The sequence below is a fragment of the Nymphaea colorata genome, chromosome 2 (assembly GCF_008831285.2).
Source record: "Nymphaea colorata isolate Beijing-Zhang1983 chromosome 2, ASM883128v2, whole genome shotgun sequence".
Lineage (NCBI taxonomy): Eukaryota > Viridiplantae > Streptophyta > Magnoliopsida > Nymphaeales > Nymphaeaceae > Nymphaea > Nymphaea colorata.
Genome location: NC_045139.1, coordinates 15,875,747 through 15,901,410, shown reverse-complemented (window position 1 = coordinate 15,901,410; position 25,664 = coordinate 15,875,747). Strand labels below are relative to the sequence as shown.

Below are 25,664 nucleotides of genomic sequence, written 5' to 3'. Positions count from 1 at the left end.
TTAAATTTTAAAACAGGGAAAGTAAACTAATACCTGTTCATGAAAATGAAAGGTTGTTTCATTAAAGCAAGATACCAAAATATTCAACACGATAGTAGTAATTTAATACGCTGGTATAGTAATATTCTCATTAATAGCTTTGCTAATCGCACACCGGCCTCGCTCATAGTTGCCTATATAAAACTGTTCTTCCATCATAGGTTCGCTGGTGGAGCACATCTTATATCTATTGACCACTGTTCAGTTGAACAATGTCGATTAACCAGCTTCATATGTTATGTTGTGTAACAGAATCACGCTCAAGTTTCAACATTTTTACTAATTCTTATATTAAGGGATATGTCCATCAAGGACTATTCATGGCTGCCAGAAATGTTGTGAAATGACTAAAAGTAAAAAATTCATTAAACTATTTCTACAAGTACTATGAACAACTGTTGCTGCACTTTAAACTGTTAACAATGCTTGTGTGATAACAATGTTTTAGTGATACTTTTTAATTCCCCCGCCTATATATATAGATATATATATAATGAGTACGTTTTGTCTGGTCCTTTAAAAGTTGAGTATGTTTTCTAAAATATTCGATGAGCACGAAAGATCAAAATATCTAGCAGCTCCATTTGCAATGGCTTTGTATTCAACTTAGATTTTCAATCATGTAATAACTTATACAATGCCTCGAATCCTTCGGACTTGTAAGTTGTAAGGCACATCTTGAGAATAAGTAATTCATGTAGCGAGCGATGCAGAAACTGACTAATCAAAAGGAAATCAGAAAAGAAGGGAAAACATTGTACCAGTTGGTTCAGAAATTGGATTTTTGGTCCTTCTCTTGTTCGGATTTGGATGTTGGTCCTTTCTTTGGATTTAGATCTAGCTCCTGGCTTTGCATTAGAGTATGATTATGTTTTCATCTATTTATTCTCTATTTTCAAAAAGTTTTGGTTACATTAGCAGATTTTAGCTTCTTTCTCTTCTCCATCTCCACAGCACCACAGGATAGGAGTAGCAGAAAGTAGCAGCTGTATTGTCATTAATCCTTCTTAAAGTGACATTTGCTTCATTAGATTCCAAGACAGAAGTAACCTTTAATCGATCGTCACTAGCAGATGATTCAAGTAGGCCTGAAACTAGAACGAGCTTCAACTCTTCAAGCGGCCTAAAAAAAAAGCTCTAATAAATTAAAAAAAAAAACTGCCAATCGCGTTCTCGTTTGATTAAATCTTTTACATAAAGAAACTGGGAACATAAAGCAAGAGTTGGCGTGAAGATTGCAAAACGATACCCAAGAATTTAAATGCTTGACAATATCCGGATTGAAAAAAGTAGCCTCTCCCAGTAACATTATACACCAAAACAAGCAAGCCAACCATTTACGATATTATACGTAAGAAGCCAATGTGTGTTGAAATACACTGATCCTTTTTTGTTTATGATTATAAACTCTTGATCAAGAAAGAAAGCCGCAGGAGCCAACTGATACTTGGGCAATGTTATGTCAAGACCCTTGGTAAGGTTGGGGATTGATCCGGAGTCTTCAACTTGACACTTTTCACATTTTTCTTGTACCACCTCTAATGGTGGCAGCCCTCAGGGTGGGGATGAGGGAATGAAAAGCTTCGACCTTCACTCGAGCAGTAGATTTCCGTATACGCCTGAACTTCTAATGATGATGGGATTTGATACTTTTGTCAGTTTCAAGTGGACCAAGGCCAAGTTAATGCGCCAAAGTGAGCCAACCATGGATTAATGCTTGCACTGGTGACAAAATTTGATGCTCATGTCAGTATTCCAGTAGTTTCCTGTAACCATGTGATCAATGGCTGATACACCAAAATGGTGGACCAAGGCCAAGTTAATGCACCATGGAGACCCAACTAAAATGGTGGTAGAATTGGCATGTGAAAATGGAGACAAGAGAAGTCCACTTGATGTTTCTAATGCATTATAGCACTGCTGCCCTTTTCAATGATGATCAATAGATCATATTCAGATTAGATATTTGTCTGAATTGCAGAAAAAAGCATAATATGGGGGAGCAAAAAAAACTTAGCATCTAATTAAGAAATCGCATTGGATTCAAATTTAGAAAATCACATTTGATAACATTTAGTTTTGGTTTTAAATGAAAAAGCAATTAGATTCAGATGTAGTTTTGAACAAGTACCCTGTATCCAATACTCATGCCTTTTGAAAATTAGTTCCTAACATATCATAATGTTGTGATTCTGATTCATATGTGAATTTAAAAGTCGGATTTGGACATGGTAAGAGCTTTTCTTTATTCATATTTAAATCTGAATATGTGAACATCCGACAAATCAAATATGATAAGATGCACTCAGATTTAAATCCAATCCATCAACATTCCTAGTTTTTAGAAAATCTGAAAATCACCTAACCCAAATGATCTACACTTATAGGACTCTGTCATATAAAGGGGAGTTAACTGTAGAGGACTGGTTCGCCGTTGGAAAACGTAGGGTTGCAAATGTATTGGATTTATTTCATTACCTATTTAAATCTAAATGCATAGCCAGATTCAGTATTCCAAATTTGAGTCTGGTATCTAATTAGGTTTAAGAAAATTCTGATCTAGTTACACATGAATGTGGAACCTTATCAGTTGGATTCGAATTTGATTTGGAATAATGAGATCCAAATCCGATTTCAATAAAAGCTGAATCCGATTCAAATCTGCCCGTTTACATCCCTAGCAGGAGTGTCAGCCCAGATCCGTTTGAATTTCGAACGGGAATGCGTCCAACGGTCAGAGGCCTGGACCCGTCCACTCCAGTTCGATCGCGAGCTCTCAACCAAAGAAAACAAACAAGACCCTCGTCTCTCTCTCTCTCTCTCGCTGTGTCTCTGTTCTAGGTGAGAATGAGGAAGCGCGGTCGTCCCCGTTCGAGGCCGGATACTGGAATTGCCGACCCGGAAGGCGACGACAGTGACGCGAGGAAGACGAGGGCAACGCTGAATGCAAGGAAGCGCGATTTCTTTGCCTGCTACCTTCTCTGTTCTCTATCCCCTAGGTTTAAGGGGCACACTTATATTGGGTATCTCTCTATCCTTTTCTCTCTCTCTATCTGCTTTCTAGATTATTGTTTTTGAAACTTTTAGGGGAACTGGGTAGTAATGTTTACTTACGATCTTGGTTAATCTGGTTCAGAATTCAGCTAATTATCAGTGTACGACCATTTATACAAACTGCCTCCACCAATTCCTTGTTTTGGATTGCTCATGGAGGAGATAATTGCTAAAATTTCTAAGGATTCTTTACTCCTTCTCTAATCACGAAGCTTACTTCCAATTTCTTCCACATAATTTCCTTGGATTCGTCCGAGCTCCTCTCAATTTTTTCATTTCAAGAACCGCCTGTCTAACAAGCCCTAACCGATTCTGAACCACTGCTGTCATTTCATAGTTTTACTGTCAATCCTCGAAGACGTATCAGGCAACACAATGGTGAAATAACGTCTGGTGCATGGAGAACAAAGAGGAAACGACCTTGGGAGATGGTTTTATGTATCTTTGGGTTTTCCTCCAATGTTGCTGCTCTCCAGGTAATTCACATTGATGGTTCCCATTTTGTTCCCTTTTTATTTTTCCTTAATTGATATGAAACCTCAATAGTTAATTATGCACATTCTGCAATTCTAGTCATTAGAAAGGAAGCAAGTGTCCAATCTAGACATGGAAATGAATGTGTTGCAGGAGAAAAAGTTTCCAATAAAATAGTCGCTGATTGGTGTGCAATACTGCAGTTTGAATGGGCATGGCAACATCCAAGAGAGTCTTTGGCTGTAAGAGATGCAGCTTCGGGATTGAAATCGCTTGCTGGCATCGGTGGTAAGATTAAGCTTGCGTACACAATGCTCACGCTTCCGGCTTGGAAAGGGTAAAAATTTCTTATATGGAATTATCTCTTTCATTTTTAGATGTTTTGTTTAACTAGGAGAAAGCCGCAGCTAACTTCACTTTCCGCAGTGCCAACCTGACAGTGAATTTCTTCTCAACAAAGTACACGAAGCTCGCTGCTGGTTGCCCAGCATTACCAGATCATATGAAAATGCAAGTTGCCCCCATGGATGAACTTCCTTGCTATGCGGAAGGAATTGCTCACAATGATGATGATGATGATGATGATGATGATGATGATGATGAGGTTGGTGGTATAGATACTGATAGTAATGCCACTTATGAAAGGGACAACCTTGGTCAGGTCGTGGGAGTGGCTAATATTGCCAATCATCTCGATGCCGAAGTCTGCAGCCACCTTGATGCTGAAGTCGGGAGCATTTCAAATAATCAGATGAGTATCACCCAGTTTTACAAAAGCAGAAAATCGTTGCGACATACTCTTTCCTCAGAAAAGAAAGAAACAAGTAGATCTGAAATTCCTTCACAATCTTTTAGTGATGAAGATCAGTCTTGCTGTATAATTTCGCCTCCTAAAGCCAGGGCCAACGTAGAATCAACACCCACAAGCTCCATGGTTAATTTTCGTAATAAAAGCCCATCTCCCTTGAGTATTATAGATTTGACAAATTCACCTGATTATATTCAACTATGATTTCTACATTTCACATACTTGACCAACTTGTTGACTGTTGAGCTTCAATAATAATACACAAGCTTGGTAAAGTCCCGGCCTTGTTCTCATAAGATTTTATATACTTGTTGTGCACTAGTTATATTTAGCTATGATTTCTACATTTCACAAACTTGACCAAGTAGTTGACTGTGAGCTTCAATAATAATTCACAAGCTTGGTAAAGTCCCGGCCTTGTTCTCATAAGATTTACTTGTTGTGCACGAGTTAATAAAATATCATTCATTATATATGTTCTCAAAAAATTGTCCGTATTAGAATGTTGGTAAAAGGAGTTCCTGCACTAATTGATGCATGATCATTGTTGGCTACTCCTAGCATAAAGAGTTTCCTTTTTCAGTTTATTTTCTCTGTGAGCCAGATCTCTCTCTCTCTCTCCCATGCCTATTGTAACAGTAACGGGCTTAGTCCTACGACATGTCAAGTTGTAATGCATTTGCCAATCTAATCAAGGATCTAGTTCTTGACAAATCTTACCTCGGCATCCACTCCATGATGCAAAATCAAGGAATCATGACAGATTCACACAGCTGAAACAGTTCTAGTGTCCAACCGTTCGTTTGATTGCCTATTGGGAGATCAGGTCAGTTAGCTGCTCTTTTGTTCACCTTGAACTAGCTACAAGAAGCACCCATCTGTCATGGCCTTTTCAGTGATCATGGTATGGTATGCTGACAACAAAATAAATGGAACCCGTATTCTTCTTCAAAAAAAAATAAAAAGCGCTCCTAATGTCAGATAAATGCATCAAATTGCTTTTATTTCTTGCGTTCTTTTTTTCCATTGCAGTGGGCAAAGCCTTGCACGCTACCTCGTCAATAATTCAGTTGCAAAACTTGCGTTGAACATTACAATTATGAAGTCTCTGAAAACCAATTTTCCAGAGCCCTTGAAAACTAGCTGCAGAATGGCTGCTTGAGATATGTTCCTGAGAATAAAATGTTGGTTTAACTAATGGACAAGGGGAGTGGGTCCCCGCACGTGGAGATCTAACCAGGGAAGGGAGGGAGGGACAAGATTTCAGCTCTTGCTCAAGTGGGGATTAATCCTCCTGCTCATCCCAAACTAGTAGACGAGGCATGATGTAGCGTAGCATCTTGTTTTGATATTGGCGTATTGGCATGCATATCCTCACTACGTGAAAATTTTTTATTTATTTTCAAAAAAAAAAATGATGCATGTAAGGCACAAATCAACAGTTTTGGCATTACAAGACAAGATCAACTGCAGAGGAACATAAACGCAGTACGGCAGTAGCCGGAAAATGATCACATTTAATTTTAAGCACCTAAACCCCGGGTGAACAGAGCCAACTCTTTGCTACCGGCAAGGCACTTGACAAATCGAACTGTGAAAACGAAATAAGCGAGGCCTCCTGTGCTTCCCAACATAACAGACAACGAGTTCAACTGCTCGAAGCAACTGAGTGGTAAGTAGAAGCTCGAACGTAGTCGCCTGACCCACAGGTCTCCTGGGTTATGACAGTGGAGCCAGAATAGCGGGCTAGCGGAATCGAAGCATGGGATCTCTATAAGCAGTATAGAACTAATTGCCTGTTTACGACGACGAGCTCAAGCTTTCAAGCCAACATCAGATACCCGAGGCCTGGAAGTCCCGGTGTAAAAGACCGTGAATGTCTGTCCTCGGGCCACGTTTGAATACGTGGAATTCTGTTGTAGAAGTGGAACTGGATAAAAAAATCCAGGAAGGTTCCATGACAAAACAAACATGGAACTTTAATCCCTGGTGTTTTTTCTCTGTCCTAACATTTGTGTCCCATTGTTAAAATTCCACATAAATAGGTGGCACTTTTGAGAGAGGGAGATGTGGTCATTAGAGTTCTACCTAAACTGGTGGAACAAAAGTTCCAGATCATCACACAAGATGAGGTAGGTGGAACCCGAAACTTTTGTTCCACTGACAACTACTCGGTACTAAATGTTTGGCATTTTAGTGCCGAGCATTCTAATACCTCTCAAAGTATTATGCAAAGACTCTAAAGACCCTCCTAGTTAGTAAAGCAGTCAAAGATTTATAAAAGCAATAGTGGCAATCAGCATCGCAGATTTTAGCGCTATAAAAGGATTATCATAACCAACCAACAGCAGAAACTAATAACTATAAAATCAAGAGACATAAGAAATGCACCACCAAATTTCCTCAATAAGGCAGGCTTCTTCCAGTAAACTTTCCTGTCGACTGCTAAAATAGCAAGGTTATTGAGACATTTCCGACGTTAACTGAATGAAATAAACAACAAAAGTTAGGCCTTAAAAAAAATTGGGCAGATAGATCCCAGAATTTTCCTCCCTCTCAAAAAACAAAGTGGTCAAATATGCTCCCCTTATCCATAACAGCCGAAGCATTTTCACGGGCTTGGCAGGCCGCTTAGAAGTTATTGCAAACTGCCCTTTCCATGAAAATGGGTTCCCTTCTGCTGTCTGAAACCAACCGGCCCTTGCAGAAACATTTTACAGGTTGCAAGGAGAACGAGAAAATCAAAGTGCATGAGTCCTGCCTGGATATGTGAAAAACCATGAAGTTTATTTAGTTCCTTACGCAAACAAAAGCTGCATCCATAGTTCAAAGCTTATAAGACATAACTACAGTACTCGTGCAATAGATAGATAAAAGAAACAAGTATCCAAGTCTTACAACAGTTGGAACACAACCGAGCAAAGAAAATCAAAGAGGTTCCTGGAAACGCATCATTGACAGTCAAAAGGTATGAGCAGGTCAACAAACAGATGATCATCAGTACTCTTAAATTTGGTCACCGTCAGTCTTGGTGCTGGGCCTGGTTCTGCCGTTGTTACTGTTGCTGGACAGAAGAATTTGATAACCGAAGTCATTGTTGCTGTTGATGCTGATGTTGTTGCTCTTGCTGTTCTGGCCGATGTTCTCCTTGCCAAGCCCACACTATGTCCTTGAGTGCGGGTCTCAAGTTCTGTTTACAAAAGTCCCGATACTCCAATGTGTCGCCATTTGTTTTCTTCATTTCCACCACATAAAATGATGGGGTCACCTCAAATATCTCTGCATCTATTGATAGAACTCCTTTCCTCCCCTCCTTCAGCCCCTGGATTCTCAACAGTCCTTCATCTTTCTTTGTGATTTTGAACTTCAGGAGCTTTGCAACTTCCTCCAGCTTTGAGATTATAACTGAAGCTGGCTGTCTGGAAGTGAAACGTTCTTCTTTCACCTTCTCCTCAAATAAACCTGAAAGATCAAAGCCTGAGGAAAGCGAGATGATGTCAAAAGCATTTAAGGATAGAGGTTTCACAGGCACAGATGTGGGTGCCCTCCTCTCAACAGTCTCCCCAGCCCCTCTGTCAGAAAGAGCAGCATCAACATCAAGGGCAGTCAATTCCTTATGCTCCCGTTCCCTGTCGACTGGTTTATATCCCTTTTTAAACCAAGCATTCTCCATGATATTTGCTATTGATATTCGAGTACTTGGATTTGGGTCCAACATCTTCGATAAGAGCCTTCTAACTTCTGAAGGAATCCAATGAGGGCATTTGAATTCTGCTTTTGTTATCTTTCTGTACATCTCCATGAGATTGGAATCGTGGAAAGGAAGATAACCAGCAAGCAAGACAAACAGTATCACCCCACAGGACCAAATGTCAGATTTTGCCCCATCATAACCCTTTTTACTGATTACCTCTGGGGCAACATAAGCTGGAGTTCCACATGTTGTATGAAGCAGCCCATCTTGCCGCTTTGATTCTGCAAGTGCACTCAAGCCGAAGTCTGAAACCTTAAGATCACCATTTTCATCCAACAGGAGGTTTTCAGGCTTCAGATCTCTATGATAAACGCCTCTGCTGTGACAAAAGTCAACAGCAGCAATCAGTTGCTGGAAATACTTCCTTGCCATATCCTCCCTCAGCCTACCCTTTGCAATCTTGTTGAAGAGCTCTCCACCCTTGACATATTCCATTACGAAATAGATCTTAGATTTGCTGGCCATAACCTCAAAAAGCTGAACAATGTTTGGGTGTCTCACCAACCTCATTACAGATATCTCTCGTTTGATCTGGTCCATCATCCCCACCCTCATGACCTTCTCTTTATCAATCATTTTTATAGCAACACTCTGCCCTGTCCTCGTATTCCTAGCAAAGTACACCTTAGCAAAGGTGCCCTGACCCAATAATCGGCCTAACTCAAACCTTTGCATCAATATCGTTCCCTTATTATCCATCTTTCTTTCCCAATCAAGAAAACCTAATCAAGCACACGAACGACAGAAATATTCTATACCTCCCACTAACCAAATATTTGATACTGATATCTACAGAGCGGGAGCTAAAAAACATATAATTTAACCATCCTTGCAGAGGCCATGTGTCCGGGCACGGATCTGATCTTGGCTATGTTCTATTTCATTTAAAGAAAACTGCGGAAGCTCCTCTGGAGCTGCCTCATCAGACCTACAGTAGGACTCCTTGATGGGCAAGCACATCTTTCTGCATTCCCTGGATTATATTCCAAGTGCACCCACTAATAAATGAGGGAAGGAAATCTTTACAAGACTGACCAACCAGTCAATCGACCAAAGTGTAAGAGCCAAGCAACTTGTTGAATGGGACCTGTTTCAGAAACACAAGTTTGATAAGTTAACCTGATTGATAAATGGATACGAAAGAATGCACACTTTTTTTTTCTGAGAATAATATAATGTAATAATAAATCTAATAGGAACAGTTTGGACATTATTTAAAGTAGTAAAAATTGATGGCTAAGAGGGAAAAAAGTAGATAGGCATCAGGGAAAATAAAACGAAAAAGTGGACAGGTACTCCAACAGAACAAAGAGCAGTGCAGGCTTTCCCCTTCTTCAATCTGTCAATGACTGAAACTAAAGAAAGAGAAACCTCATATCCTAAGGAAGCTGCTGCGAATGCAACGCGTTGTAATCAAATGCATAGGCAAAGTAGACACAATATCTAAAAAAACACGTCAAACACTACCCTCCAAACGCGCCTCTGCGTTTGTTCTCTTCCTGTTCCTTGATTTCATTCTATTCTTCAAGAAATTATCCAACCAAGAGGAGTGGAAGATTCTTCCTGCATGAATTGCAGACCCCTCCATCTGCATAACTAAGGTCTAAGCCTCACACTAGCATGAACCTAGGCATGGTTTTAGATTCGATAGCAAGGCCAGGTCCCAGAAACCCGATTTTGTCACCCCAAAAAAATAATAATAATGAGCTTCGATAGCAAAGGGAGTTCTCCGACATAGTTTTGATGCCATAAAAACAGGTCGCAAATGGTTCATGCATAAATCCAGGAAATACACAGAACAATATATGGAGAGTAGAAGAATACGAGTTTCCTCACACGACGAATGAGGATCTAAAAATTCGCAAGCAACATGACGAGATTTTGTGGGATATTTTGCCACACATGAAATTGAGACGAATTTTGCGAAGAAACATCCCACTTGCTCCTCCAAAGAAAAGAACAGAACATACTCAATATCATTCCTTCAAAGTAGCTGCCCACCGAACAACGGAACTCACCGTTCCAAATGAGGATAACCAAACATGGAAAGGCTAGGAAAACCAGGGTACAATCGCAAAACGAACAAAGAGAAGCACGGAACACAAAATCAAAAAGAGAGACAATAAAACTAACAAAATCCTCACAAGAAAAAAAAAATTAACTTAGCGTCCGCGCAAACGAATCATGAAAGAAAACTTTCAAAAACTTGACCTACCATTACAAAACAGAGAAAGAAGAAAGCAACAGTAGATGCACGAAACACAACAAAGGAGAAGACCAAAATCCCCAGAAAAACTTTCAAAAACTTGACCTACCATTACAAAACAGAGAAAGAAGAAAGCAACAGCAGATGCACGAAACACAACAAAGGAGAAGACCAAAATCCCCAGAAGAAATGGAGAAAGGGACCCAAACAAAAAGAAAAACGAACCAAAAAAAAAAGTAGTATTAAGATCGTGAATTCCGACTCCCCAAAACCGCAGCTGGGAGATTAAGACGATCACCAACTAAAAACTATCAAATGAAAAGCACGAGACTGAATAAGAGAGAAAGAAAGGACGGACCTCTTTGACGATCGCGATCCAAGCGAGGCGGTAGACGAAGGTAGCAAAAAAAATTTCTTCTTTTTCTCTTCTCTTTCTCCACACGGTAAGAAGAAGATCTTTTCTTTATTTCTATCCTGTTCTGGAACGACCTCTCCGCCGATTAAAATTTCCTTATTTTCTCTGAATTGTCTGGCGTTTCCATTTAAATAGCGATGACGACGACACAGCTGCCGTTTCCTTTCGTATTGGGAGCAATTCAAGGGGCAGGGCAGCCGCTGACTCGCTGGACACTCTCCCTTTTGCCCCCTCCGTCGATACCTTCGAGATACCGCGGGGATCCTGGATCAGTTCCTACGGACTCTTCGAAACGATATCCGCATCCAGATCCAAAATTCTCAAGACCGAACAAGAAACTAAATTTATCTCCCGTTCGGCCTTTATACTTGATTCTAACCGGCCTGAAAAAATCAACAAAACCATGAAAAAATCTCGATGCAAAATTTGGACATTCATTAGTCCCAAAACATGGGAAGAACGGACCCGAGATTTGAGGTGGATTCAAGTTTGTGATCAATTTGACGTCAGACTTTGTAATATGAGGTTTTAGTCATATAGTGTAAGTCAAATCTTCATTTCTACACAGTGGTGAAATCAAATCTATAAATCTTACATAAAACAGATTTCAAGTCAACTCTGGATCTAAAATGAAAGGCTATTAAACGCTCCCGAAGTTTTGCATACTTTTCTTTCTTCTTTTTTTTTTTTGGCACAAATTAGAAAACAAATGGCCTTCAAGAAAAAGAAAAAAAAAAAGAACTTATTCAAAATAAAAGGATTTCAAATCCAATCTGATATAAAATCCAACACTCCCGACCAGCTTATGGTTCGTCGTTTGGTTAAAAGTGGGTCCGGTCCGGTTTTCTCGCCGGCCAACAGACGGTCAGGACGCGGCTAACGCCTCCTCCAACCGACGGTCCAACCGGTTAGTCTGTCCAAACGGCTTTTCTTCTCCTCCCAGCCACCAATCGAACCCCGCCACGTCACGCCTGAAAAAAGAAATATCACACGCCAAGGTGATATGGTCTCTTTACGTTTCTCTGTGGGTCCCGCACTCCCGCGTGGACCCGCCCGAGGCCAGGTGCCCATTTCGAGTCACGTTGCGTGAAAGGGACTTCCTCACAAAAGAAGTATTCAATTTTTTTTTTCCTAAATATGACAAAAAGAGTCGCATTTAAATTTGAATTTTTATATTTAACCGTTTGCTTATTTCTGCTACACCGAGAGGTTATATGACAACAATCAAAGTTTGATCATGTTTTTGTTATTTCATCATAATTGGAGGATGAATTTGTTAAATCTTTATTGAAATGGTAGAAAGTCACAGGAAACAAAACTTTTTAAATGAGGGCAGAGATGAACGGCGTACTCGATTCTTCTGGGGTACTAAATTTTGTTCGGTGCCTTTTTTTTAATAAATTGATGAACACCAACTTCAATTTATTCCCAATTATTGTCGATGGTATTACTATGGTATATTCTCTCTCTAAAAAAATAAAAAAGTAACAGAACATGAAAAGGCCTTCCAAATATGCCATGTCAGTTATAGAAGTGGATCTGCCATCGAATTGTCGGATATATTCATAACCATAAATTCAAAAAAAAAAAAAAATTGGTTGTTATCTAAAAACAGTGAGTATGCGATACAACATCAATGGTGGAGCCAGGATTTTTTAGTTAAGAGGTACATGTGTTGCCGACACAAGTTTAGTATGGAAACAGAATGTGATTTTTGAATCATGGCAAATTTGAATGAGATTTTTTTATTAGATTGCGAGGAGAGAGCAAGACTCTCCTTAATGGTAGAGCCAGGATTTTTTAGTTGAGAGGTACTTGCATTGCATTGCCGACACAAGTTTAGTACGTAGACTGCTAGTCGTGGCAAATTTGAACTTGAAACAATGTAACGAGATTTTTGATGAGCTGGTGTGGGCCACTGCCCACACTAACTCGGCTGGCAGTGGTTAGTGTGGGCAGTTGTCGATGCCAGTCTCTTGAAATTTCTTAGGTATCTTTAAATATCTATCTTTTATCCTTCAAAAATATAATTATTGTGAAACAAGTGCCCCTCCAACTAATTTTTTTTCGCTTCGCCACTATCAACTGGCGTCGGTCCCCGTCATTATGGTCAATAGGGCTGGCCCCTAAGAGGGAAAGCCACTCTCTCCCCTCTTAACCTTAACATATAACCTTCTCCAAATTTCACCATAAGTATAAAAACTTTAATTAGGTTTGAAAATTAGTTGATAAGGTGGAAACAGGAAACGATGCTTATTTACTTAAGCATCTCTTGAGCGGAGAAAACGTGAATTCTCGCTTTTCTTTTTTACTTTTCCGGGCTCGACGGCCGGCGACGTCCGGTCATCCCTTCCAACCCTTATCTTCATTTGTAACCACACAAACATGCCGTCGCTTTTTCCGTTATATAGGAACACGTAATTAATGGGTAGTTGGGCTGCCACTAATGAGATGGAAATGTAAAGCGTTTCTGCCCACGATTGGTCCCTCTGCATCAATGCACTCTTAATTGTTGTATCTGCTTTTTTGATATTCATATACTCAAATTTGAATTCTCATTCTAATAAGAATGAAAAGTAGGAAAGTCATATCTGATTTTACGATCTTAATCTGATTTGAATATGATTTTATGTATATTTGAATCAGAATCCGAGTTTTGAACTAAATCTGGCCGAGTTTTAAAACATAAGGGCATTAAATGTATGATATTTTAAAACTGAATCTAATATGCCGAATCTGGTCTCATATTTATATATATATCCAAATCTTAAATGAATATTAACTTTTTTTTTCATATCAAATATATTAACATCCTTAAGTTCACAAGGTTTTAGAATTTCAGGCCCCTTTGCTACACTTTTAAAAGTCAAAAACGGTTGGCCTTTGAAAGCTTGGCTGCCAAGTATTTCTTTTGGGGCCACATCCAAAACAATAATGGTGAGACATGTCTATATTATAAAGGGACAGGTGTATTCCAGATTACTTAAAGTTTTGGACTAAATTTAGACCACTTAATTTTTTATTAAAAAAATGCGTTCAAAAATATAAACATGTTGACATGTTTACGATTATTAATTTAGCGTGATGAATTTGCTTTCTATTAAAAGTTTGAAAAAAAAAGAACTACTAAACTTTTCATGTTATAAGAGGCATAAGTGATCAAATTTTTATGACTAAAAAAGTACATTCAAACCTTAAAAGTGTTGAATTAGTAAGTGACTACATAAAGACCCTCCGTGCAATTGGACTTGCTATATATTTGCGGCATCATATATTTAGTAACAGTTGTGCTTCAGTCACTTACTTTTTTATTGCTCAAAAATGCTGTAAATACTTGCTTTCTTAGTGCCCAAAAAAACACTGGAATGTATTGTGAAATATCATACATTAAATCTGAACGACGTGCTAAAAAATTTAGGTTATGTTTTCTAAGTGGTAGTTTAGCAGTAGAAACACTTTTTCAGTGTCCGTGAATCTAAAGATAGAGATAAGTTCATAAAACAATAGTTCGAATATCTTATAAATCTTTCAAAATGTCTTTACTACTGAACGACCCCATAAGCACAAATTTGTAAAATCTAATGGGTTTTTTTGTAAGTGTCACGTGAATGTGAATGTGCCCCAAAAATTGAAGCAGATTTTAGTAACAGTAAAACTATTATTTTATGAATAGGATAAATTCATAAGACACTCTATCAAACGACTTTTAAATCATCTCCAAGTACAAAATAAACTTACTTGGCGATAAATTTAAAAATCATATATAAACTGCTGAGTTAGGTCATATCTGCATACAAAATTAACTTACTTGGCAAGAAATTTAAAAACCATATATTAACCAATAGCGGTACGGTCACTGCTCAAGAATTCTTTTCTCCGCTCCAGAACACACCATCACCTATTTTACTGACGAACATGCTCTGGACCAATTTTTTTTAGGCTCATACTTTCTTTGTTGGATACGTTTGTTCCTCATTTTCTTAGAGTGATTTTTTTTCATATGTAAACATCATTTTGCAGATAGAGAGAGAGAGATACCAATGTTGTAAAACTTTAGCATTAAATCGTATCGATTGGGCTTTTGATTTAGTAATCCATTTTCATGATGTTATATATATATATATATATATATATATATATAGAGAGAGAGAGAGAGAGAGAGAGAAGTGAAGCTCGCCGACCTTATTCCACCATCACTGCGGACATCATCAAAGTGCGAGTGAAGGATGCCTGCCACTAGAGTGGTCCAATGGGGAGGGAGTGGACTCCACACCCCATTAAAAATATCCCAATAAATACACAACAAAAGGTGAAGGCGTCACTGCCCCGTATGGTTAATGGTTAATGACAAAAGTACTGCTTCAAGACAAGTTTTTGATAAGATATAAATAAAATAAAATGACGACAAAAGACTTTTTTTTTTAAATTATGAAAACATTTTCCTTCTGTCAATGTGTAAAGTGAAATCATAGTTAGAGCGGACAAGTTTTGTTGACAATCTAAATGAAGCATTTGGTATTTCAAGGGCACAGTGTCTAAGACTCGGTTCATACCGATTAAATATTAGGTGAATGTTATCTTTCATTTTTCTTTTTTATAATTTAATTGTTTTAAAAAAATATGTACATGAGGCCATTTTCTGCCGATGGGTAACGGATTTATTGAAACGGCAGCCGCGCCAAATCTATTCAATTTCTTGCTTTTAGAAAACTGGTGTCGCATGGAAGTGCTTTGCTCCTCTTTTCGATTACGCTTTGAATTTTGAAAAGATACCCAAGCAAGCTTCTTGACTGGTTGAGTAGAGAGCTTCATATTGATAATATTGTGCTTATTGAGCAAAAGCTTCCTCTTGAATCTGGAAGAAGATTGTTCTCATGCAGGGATCAATGAAGATATGACCTATGAAATTGGCTGATCGACAGTTTTTCTTGGAATGGGGCTGTTCCTATTTCCTGCAAGCAGTTTCTCTATAAGCAGCTTTGTTAGAATAATTTTTCTACTTTTTGAACCAGCAGGTTTATGCTGAGTTGCATCATATGGTTTCTCTTTTTTCTCGCTCTTTTTTGTATGTACATTCTTTTGATGGTTTTGATAAAGGTGGGGAGACTCTCTCCAACGATTTTCGATTGAAATTTTGAAAAGATACCCAAGCAAACATGCCCACTACGCCAAAACCTTTTTTGGCCGACTGGTACTTAAAAAGTTTTCACAACGGTTACTGGAAAATCTTGTTCCCTGGGAAAGCAGATAACAATTCATTGTAGCGTTTATTGCTATCCTACTTTTCTACCACAAAGAGTTGATGTTACAGAAATTTGAAACAGAGACTGTTTGTCTACCTATCAGCATCCATCCGGTCCATTGCACAACCTCTTTAAGGATCAAAACCCGATATTAAAAAACCTGCTTTCTTAGAACTCAGTCCTTGAATTAGCAGCAAGCTGACATTAAACAGATATGAGATATCTGATGAGTGGGCTCAACCTTCCAATAACTTGGCACAAGCTTTTCATTTAAGTTGCAATACGCCGATCATATGGGAATTCATTAACAAAATTGAGGGATAAGATGCCACTATGTAAAAAAAACATGCAAAAGAAAAAACATGCCCAAAAAAAAAGAGAGAGAGAGAGAGAGAATCGGAGGAGAGAGAGAGAGAGAGAGAGAGAGAGAGAGAGAGAGAGGGTAGCCTTCATTAAGAAAGAAATAATGGACAAGGACCAATTTGAAGAGCAATATGAACGTCACTCCACAACAAATAGGAAAAATTATGAAAGGTGGCAGGACTCATGTCCTGTTAGTTCGCTATTCTTTATGTCTGTCCATAGTTGTGCTCCTATTTTCACGTTCAACATCTATTCACTTTGTGCATGGATACCTTGCGAAATGTTAATATTTTGTATTGTTGGCTAAATTTTGACGACCTAAATGTATTAATGAACTACCTTTGATTTTTTAAAACCCACATATACTGGTCGAAGGTCAGGTTGCTGGGGGTTGGTCGGTGAAATTATAGCGAAGATTTTGGGTGAACAAGAGGTATTAATCCGACCGCCTGAAAAAGGCCCGAAGGCCCCCCCCCCCCCCGCCCCCGATTTCTCCTACCTCCGGAGTCCTGAGCTGCGTCGGTGTCAGCGATAGCAACGGTGAACCCTTCAGCTTGGATGTCACGCCCTACCGCCTTAAGACACAGGAACATAGCGCCCACGAGAATCGAACTAAAGACCTGCCTTAATACAGGCCCCTAGCTCGACCAGCTATGCTATGCCCTTGAGCCGGAATTATAGCGAAGATTGATTAACCATACCGGTGTCCAGAAAAATGAGGCATACACTTTTCAATACGAATTGGGCTGCCTTTCTTTTGGGGGATGGGTACAGTAGCAGATAATCGTGTGGCGCATTCATCATAAAGAAGGCAAATCCAAAATTACCATGAGAAAGAAGGGCACACACACAAAAATAAAAATGCATAGCAACAACGTAGAAGCAAGCTCGATGATTAGATCAATTACACGAAACTGGACGTGGGCAAAAAGAACAAAAATTGCAGATCTAGATGTTGGATTTTTCCTTCTTCCGGTCCTACCAAAAACGCTTGAATGGATGATCATATGAACAGGGAAACGAAGCAAGATTGAAAGGCTTACTGCTACTACAAAATGAGAATTAAGAAGGCTCACAGAGCATCAATGCTAGCCGAAAATTTCAGTATCTGATAGACTTGGCTACTTCAAAAAAGTGTGCGACGTTTTCTTCAGGTGTGCCAACCACGATACCATGGCCCAGATTCAAAATGTGTTTACTGCTGCCTGCCTTTGCGACAGTGTCAAGGATGCGTTTCGTGATGAACTCCTTTGATCCAAAAAGGACGCCAGGATCTACATTGCCCTGCACAGCTATGTCGGATCCTAACCTTCTACGGCCTTCTGCCATATCAACTGTCCAATCCAAACTAACAACATCGACACCAGTCAAAGGAAGCCTCTCAAGCAGTCCTCCAGAACCACTTGCATAAAGAATCAATGGCAGGCTTGGATGTGTTTCTTTTACTGTGTCCACTATCTGCTTCAGGTAAGGCAAACTAAATTCCTCAAAGTCTGCAGGACTAAGCTCCGTTGCCCAAGAATCAAAGATCTGTACAGCCTCAGCACCATGATCAGCCTGGTATTGGACGTATTTGGCCATTGAGCTTGCAAATTTCTTCAGCAACGCATGCAGAACCTAGAAAGTAAGAAATGGTGAAGCACAGGGTCATTCAGTAAGGAATCCCTGGCGCTAAGCACTAAAAGCACAAGCTTTCCAGGGTATAAGTACAGCATATTAACCCTCTAGTCAATCATATAAACATTTTCCCTCTTCTAGCCAAAATGAAGTACAAACAGGCTGTTCCTAAAATACATGGTGGTTCCAGCAGCCTTTCATAGAAAGAGAGCAAGGTTCTGAACTTGTGCTGCAAACAAGTTTACTGTTTAGTGTTTCTGTATAACTGATAAAATCGCGAGTGCTTTTGCCAGATCTAGTCCAATGAAAGGAAAAAGGATGCTTTCTGGACATAACAAGTAAAGGACACTTTTATAATAAATTAGGTAATAACAAAAAGAAGATGAGAGGTAGTCAGGTGGTCATTAACAATAGAAAAGAAATAAAGCATGCTGTCTCTGGCCTTTCAGGAGCCAGAGAAATGTATTTGAAATATCACATAAAAGTTCACAGATTCTCAGCAACTAAGCAATAATCATACAAGACATAACCAAGAGATGCTGTGGAAAGAAAGAACCGTACTCTACAGAAGGACTTGAACCCATATACTCGATCAACCCAGAGAATAAAGGATTCTCTATACGAAACAGGAAGTAAAACATTTTCAAGAAAAGATAGCTGAACTGGAGAAGCAGAACTTGTGATATAAAAAAAGAAAAGTATAAAACAAGTAAGCATAAGAAAGCTCGTCTAGCAAAACAGGCCACTACAGCATTCACTGGAATTTACTAGGAAATTCTTTTTGTCAAGATTTAGATGATAAATATACCTTTGGTTCAGAAAAGGCTAGGCGCTTTATCTTTGAGAAATGCTTTGAAGAGCCACCTTCAACAACATATGATGCCAGTGTGAATGGAGCACCAACAAAGCCCAGCACAGCAGCCTCATTTTTCACCTGAAGAAATGAAAATTTTTTCTTGATCAACCAAAAATGCAATATGTTATTTAAAAATTTGGCAAAGGTAGGCAGAAAGCCGCCATGGACAAGTTAAACAGATTTGAGATGCACAGTAAAATATTGACAAATAACATATCTTAAGGCACTCAAAAGCTCAACGTATCAGGTAATAAGTGAGTATCCATCCAAAATTTGTGAAATTAATAACTTCAATCATACAGTTGGCCATATAGAGAATACAGATTCTGGAAAACTTACTAATCCTTAAATAATTCTTAATTGCCATATGTTCGCATAAGTTTATTTGCGGCCATAAGGAACGCCATAGAGGAACAAACTCACTGATTGCAAAGGAAACCCATAACTATGCCCAAAAAAGGGATAGGTAGGTCAGATAAGCAGAACTTTAAATTTTATATACTATGTTACATACCTGATAATATCTCTGTCCTAGCATTAACAGTCCTCGGTGTATATCTTTTCTATAGCTAACAGAATTAGTGTCTTAACATGATAAAAAAGATCCTTTCTTTTATTTTTAACCCAAATCATGGAAGACGCAAGGATTTGTACAATTGCAAGTTTGCAAACTGGTATCGAGAAATACTCATCAGTCACAAAATACATTACCATTAAGAATCAAGAACAAGCTAAAAGGAAACATGAGTAATGAATTAGACCTCTTCAGTTGCTTAAGAAAGAGCTGAGAAGGAGAAAGATTCAATTTTTCACAGCCACAGACAGAGGCATGATGGGTAAAATTTGCTTTCTTTATGAATGTGAAAATAAAAATGAAGCAGAACTAACCAAACAACCAATGAAGATGGTGATTAAACAAAGAACAAAAAATGGGAAAATAAAGAAACCAAACCTCTGATCTCAGGATTCTCAATGCCTCTCCAACATATGGAACTGCTTCCTCAGGGCAAAATTCTACCACATTCTCAACATCAGCAGCTGTTCTTACTTGAGGGTCTATGATTGGACCCTTTCCTTTTACAATGTCAAAAGGAATATTCATCCCAGGGAGGGGTGTGAGAATATCGGAAAACAAGATCACCTGTTAATAAAGCATGAAATTATAAACCAAAAAATAATATATCAAAGGGAACAAATGTTATAATTTAACTGATATGTAACATATACCCAAAAACATTATACTACTCTAGTTCAGGAATATGTCAATTGTCAACAGTATATATGACATCAGCAACCATAAATTATAAACTAGAAGTACATAGAGACATAGAAAAATCCTACAGCAGCCCAAGGGTGGGGTTTTCCCAGATGTTCTCCATAGCTGGTTGCGCAAATGTCATTGGGCTACATGGACTAGGTCACAACTTGCTGGTGGCCAAATATTTTAACTGTGACTCAACAGGTAGAGGAGAAAAAAACTAATGTGAGTTCCTTGACATTGACTGCATCTTCTGTTGCATTTCATGACTTGTAAACGCCATTTCAGGGGAAAAGGATTACTTAACGTTAGAATGCAGCTGAAAGAAAATATGGATTAACAACTTCACAAAGAAAATTGCCAAAAGTGTTCCACATTGCCTATCAATCCTAATAACATCTGCTAAACATCCATAGACAACTAAATTTAAAAATGAACTGCATAGTTCAAACTTAAAAACTTCTGAAATTTGAATAGTTTTCATCCACAGTAGTTATTTATTTCATCAGAAAAGATTCACCATATTGTACTTTGTTAGAGGATATACTCCACGGCTGCAAGTGATATCGCGGGATAATCAAGTTACCAACCCTCATCCAAGTTGAATATCTAACATTTAAAGTGCTTGTGCTCCAACAACTATACCATCAAGGTGTGGCACTGCAAATCCTAACAGCCTTAGAAACTATTGTCTCAAGGTCTCTGGTGAAGGATATATGGAAAACCCAGATGGTAAAGCCCAAGAATTGTATGTCAGGATTATTAAGGCCAGACATTATAATTTGCATTACACACATGTGCCTCAGCTTTCCCGAATGAATTGCATAAAAAAACAGAACTTAAATTTTTATCCAAAAAAAAACCCTAATAGTCATACATCAGTATCATGGTATTAGTTTGTAAGCGAATATTTGGTTTTCCAACCAATTTTCTCATGTATCAGGTATCAGGTTAGAACAGTACAAGCAATGCATGAAGAATACAGTTAAAGTAATATCTTACCCCATCTGGTTTAAAGACGTTCCATGGCTGTAAAGAGATCTCAACAACAAGATCTACATTTTCTGATCTTTCTCGAAATGAAGGATACTTTTCACATATCTTCTGATAACTCTGAAGAAGCAGAAATATCAATTGAAAATGGTCAATTTTCAAAAGATAAACATTTATTAAATAGAAGATATTTTCACAAATCTCAGTCTTTTTCCATGTGAATATTTGTGCCTTACGGTATTTTTTGTCAACAGTCCAAGATAATTATCAGGACAAACTCGTGATTCTTGTAACCAGAAACTAAAAATAAACCTTGGATAAGTTTGGCATATTTATTTATATCACTGTACTTGAAGGATAATCGCAACAAGACACCAAGGTACTAAACCAAATATGGCTAATTTTTTGTGCTATAAACTGCCGCAGCTCTTCTCAGTGGCAAGCCACAGTTTTTTATTTTCTCTTTTGCCAAGATCAAGCTTCGGAAACAGCAAAAGAGATGTGTCAAATATATTAAATATCTAAATAAGTTACATCCAGATTCCAAGAACTGGATGTATTCAAATAAAAGTGTGAAAGAGTATCGTGTTTGCTAATGGAGCTACACTAGATACGTGAAGTGCTTCCTTTAGCATAAGTAAGCTAAATGTGCTGTAGCCCTCATTTTGGAACTATCAATGTGGATAAGAAAAAAAAAAGATTAGATGAACAAATACATCACCGTACACGTATAAGCAATTAAGAAAAACCAAAGCAACCTTAAACCTGCCTTCATGTACCTCCCTGCTTGCCTCATTAACCAAACAGGGGGTCTTTCAACTTTTCCACCACGCACAGCATGAAGTAGTAGCGGTTCTGTGGTGCGGGCAACTTCAGGTTCCATGATGGACTCTAGAAAAGCGCAAGAACATCAATAAAGCGAAGAGAACAAATTACCAAGAAAATGGAAAAGAATCCTAAGTACGGAAGAGCATATGCGTGCTTTCTAAACAAGAAAGCAATACATAGAAAAGGACTTTTCTTTACAACGGTTAACATCTTTCTTTAATTAAGGACAAATTGTAAGGAACATTTCAGCTAGATGGCCAACTTGTGGAAGCAGTGTACAATCTACTATTCGAAGAGTATAAGAATCCAATTAGTGATATAGGACGACCCACATTTTCAATAACTAAAAACCACGTTAAAAGGGGAAGAGAGTGTCTATTACAATTTTACTTTTCCAAGCAAGAAGGGAAAGGCAACCTCACAAAGCTTCGGCTATCTAAATGTGCTTGACATGCTTTAGGCTAAGAAAGAAGTCTTAATTTTGTGAAAAAATTTATCTAAGCAGCAGCCATGCTCGCCAGTGTATTTCCTGCAGAAATTTGGATCTCCCAGAAACGAAAAAAGGAAAACGCATGATCGACCCCCGAAGTGATCGTTGAATTGCAACTAACACCATGATCGTTGACTTGCAACTAACACCAACAACCGGAGGCATTCAACCCCTCCGCTTTCGTATTTAGATTAAAGTACCCATTGCCGTGAACACCAAAATTTTCTTTTTCCAGCACATACTCAGCCGGTCGAACTTGAAATTGCCTTTAGAAAATCAACATTAAAGAGAACCACTTCTCTTCTCCCTCGACAGAAAGAAGAAAAGGGAACGCATAGCAAGTCGGCACCAGACGTAGAAGTTATAAAGTGGGATGCTAAAACGGCAAAAAGGCAGAAAGCTGAAGATGAGAAGGGAGGTTACCTCTAACAGCACACTTGCACGCAAATCTCGGATTAAGACGAGGCACGCGGATTTTTGGGCGGAGTGACGAAGTGGACAGGCTCCACCCGCCATTGATGGACGCCATCGCGATCCAAGCAGAGAGAGAGAGAGAGAGAGAGAATATGGGCTATGGATAATGTTATCTTCTCAATGCCGGACTCGCGCTCCCTCTCTCCCTCCCAGTTCCCTCCCTCCTGGATTTTGACGCAGAGCCGGTGGGGTCATGTTTTCTCTCCTCACGTGATCGATGGCTATTGGCCAATCCCGGTTCTGGTTCGGACAAACACAAACAACTTGGATATCATCTTGGCAGCCAAAGAGGAAAAGTAAATGCAAGTTACTTGATTGGTAAGTAGCAGTATGACGAGTTGATCGAATATGCAAAATGGGAATAAATATAAAGACTTTATAATGTCTCATATGTGAAATTATTTTAAGCTAATATTAATATTGTACTTGGCTTAAAAAATTGTTCCATAGAACACTTTGTGAACCACAATTAAATTGATTAAATGAACTATAAATCAGTCCTCATTCTTTAAAAACGTGGGTGCTTAGGAATTAGACTTTATGCAGATTTTTATGTTTGATCTTGTTTTAAATATTCACAACATTCAAAACAGTTTCTAATTAATATGAATAGTATTTTCCCGATCTAATTGGTCCTGATTTTAGTGAAATAAATAATTGTTTTGAAGCAACTATTCAGCATAGTGCAGTGTAGAAGGTAGGTAAACAGATGGGATGAAATCCTCCTACCCGCTTTCCCAAAACTAATAGTTGAGTTGTCCTCTTTGCTGATGTGCCAACTTATACTTCATCTCCATAATGGTGCATAAAGTGAGTGGCAGAGCTAAAAATTTTTTGTTATGGAACACTTTTATAAAAATTTTCATTTTCGAAGAGAGGCAACATATATAAATAAGTGACTAATTGTAAGAAATCTGCATAAAAATATGTAAAAATAAATAACAATTTTGTTGCTGGCATGGCAACTGTCCACGCCAGCCTATATGCTTACAGTTTTCATATTTACGTATGTATATATTTTAATATCTCTGCAGACAAATGAAATTTGCTAGCATAGAATCTCCCTTTTAATTTGCTAGTCATTGCCCAAGTTCATTGTTAACTCCTAGCTATTAGGGATGGCACTTCAATTGTCTGTTTTTTTTCGTTTTTTTTATTAAACTTTACTATTGATGAAATTTTGTTTGCTGGGGATATTGCATGTTTTGTGTTGGTCAAAATTCAAGGCTTTTATCACAGTTGGAAGCTCAATGCATTGATTTTTAATGCGTATCTAAATTCATCAACTGAGAGGCACTCACCATGCATTTGAAGGGAATTAACTGCGAGATATTGATTCGTAAAGATGTTGCATATTAGCACATAATTGAAGAAAGAAAGGAACATGTAAAGGGAGAACCAGAAGGCAATTCTCTGAAAGATATTACAATGAATATGTAGGTAATGGCCTTTTAGGGAAAGGTGTGAAGGGGATTTTAAGAAAATTTTACAAGAAAAGCCTACCTTTTGAAGAAGCAACAAACATACATTGAGATGCCAACAGATGCGATTTGAATAGGATCTACTCTTTACTATATCCAATTTATTGGATTTTCACATGTTCAAATTCAAAAGCAGATGACAAAAGACTATATAATATCTGAATGTAACTTTGAATTTGAGAATCCGAGTTTTGAACTCACACTTGAATATGAACTACATAATGATATGTTAGTAAACAACTTTCAAAATGCATGACTGTCAGATATAGTAAAATTTAACTGCCATATAAATGCGTATTGTCGGATCATAGAACGATTGATAACCCGATTTCATTTTGAGTCCAATTTGATATCATTTCTTAAATTTGAATATGATCTGATTTCTTAAATGAATTTTTTTTAAGATTCGAGTTTCTGGTCACTGACCGAAGTAGTAAAGTTGCAATTCAAAGAAAAGAAAGATTGGAGACGTTTCTCCTTTCCTCAACATGAACAACCATCTGAATCACACTTGCTTTTCTATTTAGATATTAAAAAACAACGCTTCTGATGGAGCAACATTAAATGCAATTTGGTTGTTTGCACGAATCCAACTCTATTTTATTGCTGAGACCTTAAAATTGACCACAGCAGCCTCACAAAGTTTACATTTTTATGTTAATAATTTCATATGTTTGGTTGTTTATATATATAGGTGCCCTTTAAGTTATTGAACTAGTGCTCCCACCAACCAAAATTTCTGACTTGGTTAGTGCCATCACATGGAAAGAATGATGATACGTTTTTTTTATTAGGCTCACTCTTGTGACTTAGTCTCTGGCATTAAGATGAAACACTCCTCTTGTTGGAATTAGAACTAGACATTACCATTTTGTCCATTGATTTTTTTTTTTTTCATAATATTATACTAATATGTCTTAGCAGTGCTGACTCACTTTTGTTAGTAAAAAAATTCGAAATATAAGCAAAATAACAATACTTGACCATCTAAAATTTAGTGCTACTTCGGGGCAGAGCCACATAAGGGTAGGTGTGGGTTGTTGCGGCCTCACAAATAGTTTTTATTTTCATATTAATGACTCTTGTGATTCAATCATTTATGCATATTGGTGATCTCTACCCAAAGTTTTTGGCTCTGCCATGTGCTTTATCTTTCTTCAATTGCAGTTGCACAACCACAACGATCTTGATTTAGATTTTTAGCTCTACCACTGGATTTACCAGACTGGCCAACAGTGGCGGAGCAAAGATTTTTTGATTGATAGGCACTCGAGTCATCTGCTCCAGTCTGATATGGGCGCTCCATATAGT

The 25,664-nt window shown here is 38.2% G+C and overlaps 3 protein-coding genes across 4 annotated transcripts; 1 reads left to right on the top strand and 2 right to left on the bottom strand.

Moving 5' to 3' along the window:
• Nucleotides 1-2,825: 2,825 nt before the first annotated feature.
• Nucleotides 2,826-4,846, top strand: LOC116247065 (structure-specific endonuclease subunit slx1). 2 transcript variants are annotated; one of them, XM_031619016.2, is made up of 4 exons: nucleotides 2,826-3,062; nucleotides 3,431-3,569; nucleotides 3,771-3,904; nucleotides 3,994-4,846. In XM_031619016.2, exons 1-4 carry the CDS (start codon nucleotides 2,887-2,889, stop codon nucleotides 4,577-4,579), a joined length of 1,035 nt encoding a protein of 344 aa, XP_031474876.1. In that variant the 5' UTR covers nucleotides 2,826-2,886; the 3' UTR covers nucleotides 4,580-4,846. The 2 variants fall into 2 exon arrangements, with proteins under 2 accessions (XP_031474876.1, XP_031474877.1); XM_031619017.2 differs by lacking the exon at nucleotides 2,826-3,062 and having other exon boundaries at nucleotides 3,433-3,569; nucleotides 3,721-3,904.
• Nucleotides 4,847-7,143: 2,297 nt separating this feature from the next.
• Nucleotides 7,144-10,962, bottom strand: LOC116247064 (CBL-interacting protein kinase 2-like). The gene is made up of 2 exons (XM_031619014.2): nucleotides 10,694-10,962; nucleotides 7,144-9,216 (listed from the first exon to the last, which is right to left on the bottom strand). Exon 2 carries the CDS (start codon nucleotides 8,826-8,828, stop codon nucleotides 7,467-7,469), a length of 1,362 nt encoding a protein of 453 aa, XP_031474874.1. The 5' UTR covers nucleotides 8,829-9,216; nucleotides 10,694-10,962; the 3' UTR covers nucleotides 7,144-7,466.
• A 6,250-nt stretch (nucleotides 10,963-17,212) lies between these two features.
• LOC116249010 (uroporphyrinogen decarboxylase) lies at nucleotides 17,213-23,036 on the bottom strand. The gene is made up of 6 exons (XM_031622097.2): nucleotides 22,822-23,036; nucleotides 21,850-21,971; nucleotides 21,090-21,200; nucleotides 19,782-19,970; nucleotides 18,782-18,907; nucleotides 17,213-17,973 (listed from the first exon to the last, which is right to left on the bottom strand). The coding sequence occupies exons 1-6, from the start codon at nucleotides 22,925-22,927 to the stop codon at nucleotides 17,458-17,460; spliced, it is 1,170 nt and encodes a 389-aa protein (XP_031477957.1). The 5' UTR covers nucleotides 22,928-23,036; the 3' UTR covers nucleotides 17,213-17,457.
• Nucleotides 23,037-25,664: the final 2,628 nt, after the last annotated feature.

Coding starts and splice junctions, on each gene's coding strand:
- LOC116249010 (XM_031622097.2), bottom strand. CDS start 22,927: ATGGCGTCCATCAATGGCGGGTGGAGCCTGTCCACTTCGTCACTCCGC. Junction 18,908..19,781: donor TGAGAATCCTGAGATCAGAG/GTTTGGTTTCTT, acceptor TCATTTCTTCAG/GTGAAAAATGAGGCTGCTGT. Junction 17,974..18,781: donor TAGCCTTTTCTGAACCAAAG/GTATATTTATCA, acceptor CTTACTTTCTAG/GTTCTGCATGCGTTGCTGAA.
- LOC116247065 (XM_031619016.2), top strand. CDS start 2,887: ATGAGGAAGCGCGGTCGTCCCCGTTCGAGGCCGGATACTGGAATTGCC. Junction 3,063..3,430: donor AAGGGGCACACTTATATTGG/GTATCTCTCTAT, acceptor GTCATTTCATAG/TTTTACTGTCAATCCTCGAA. Junction 3,570..3,770: donor CCAATGTTGCTGCTCTCCAG/GTAATTCACATT, acceptor GCAATACTGCAG/TTTGAATGGGCATGGCAACA.
- LOC116247064 (XM_031619014.2), bottom strand. CDS start 8,828: ATGGATAATAAGGGAACGATATTGATGCAAAGGTTTGAGTTAGGCCGA.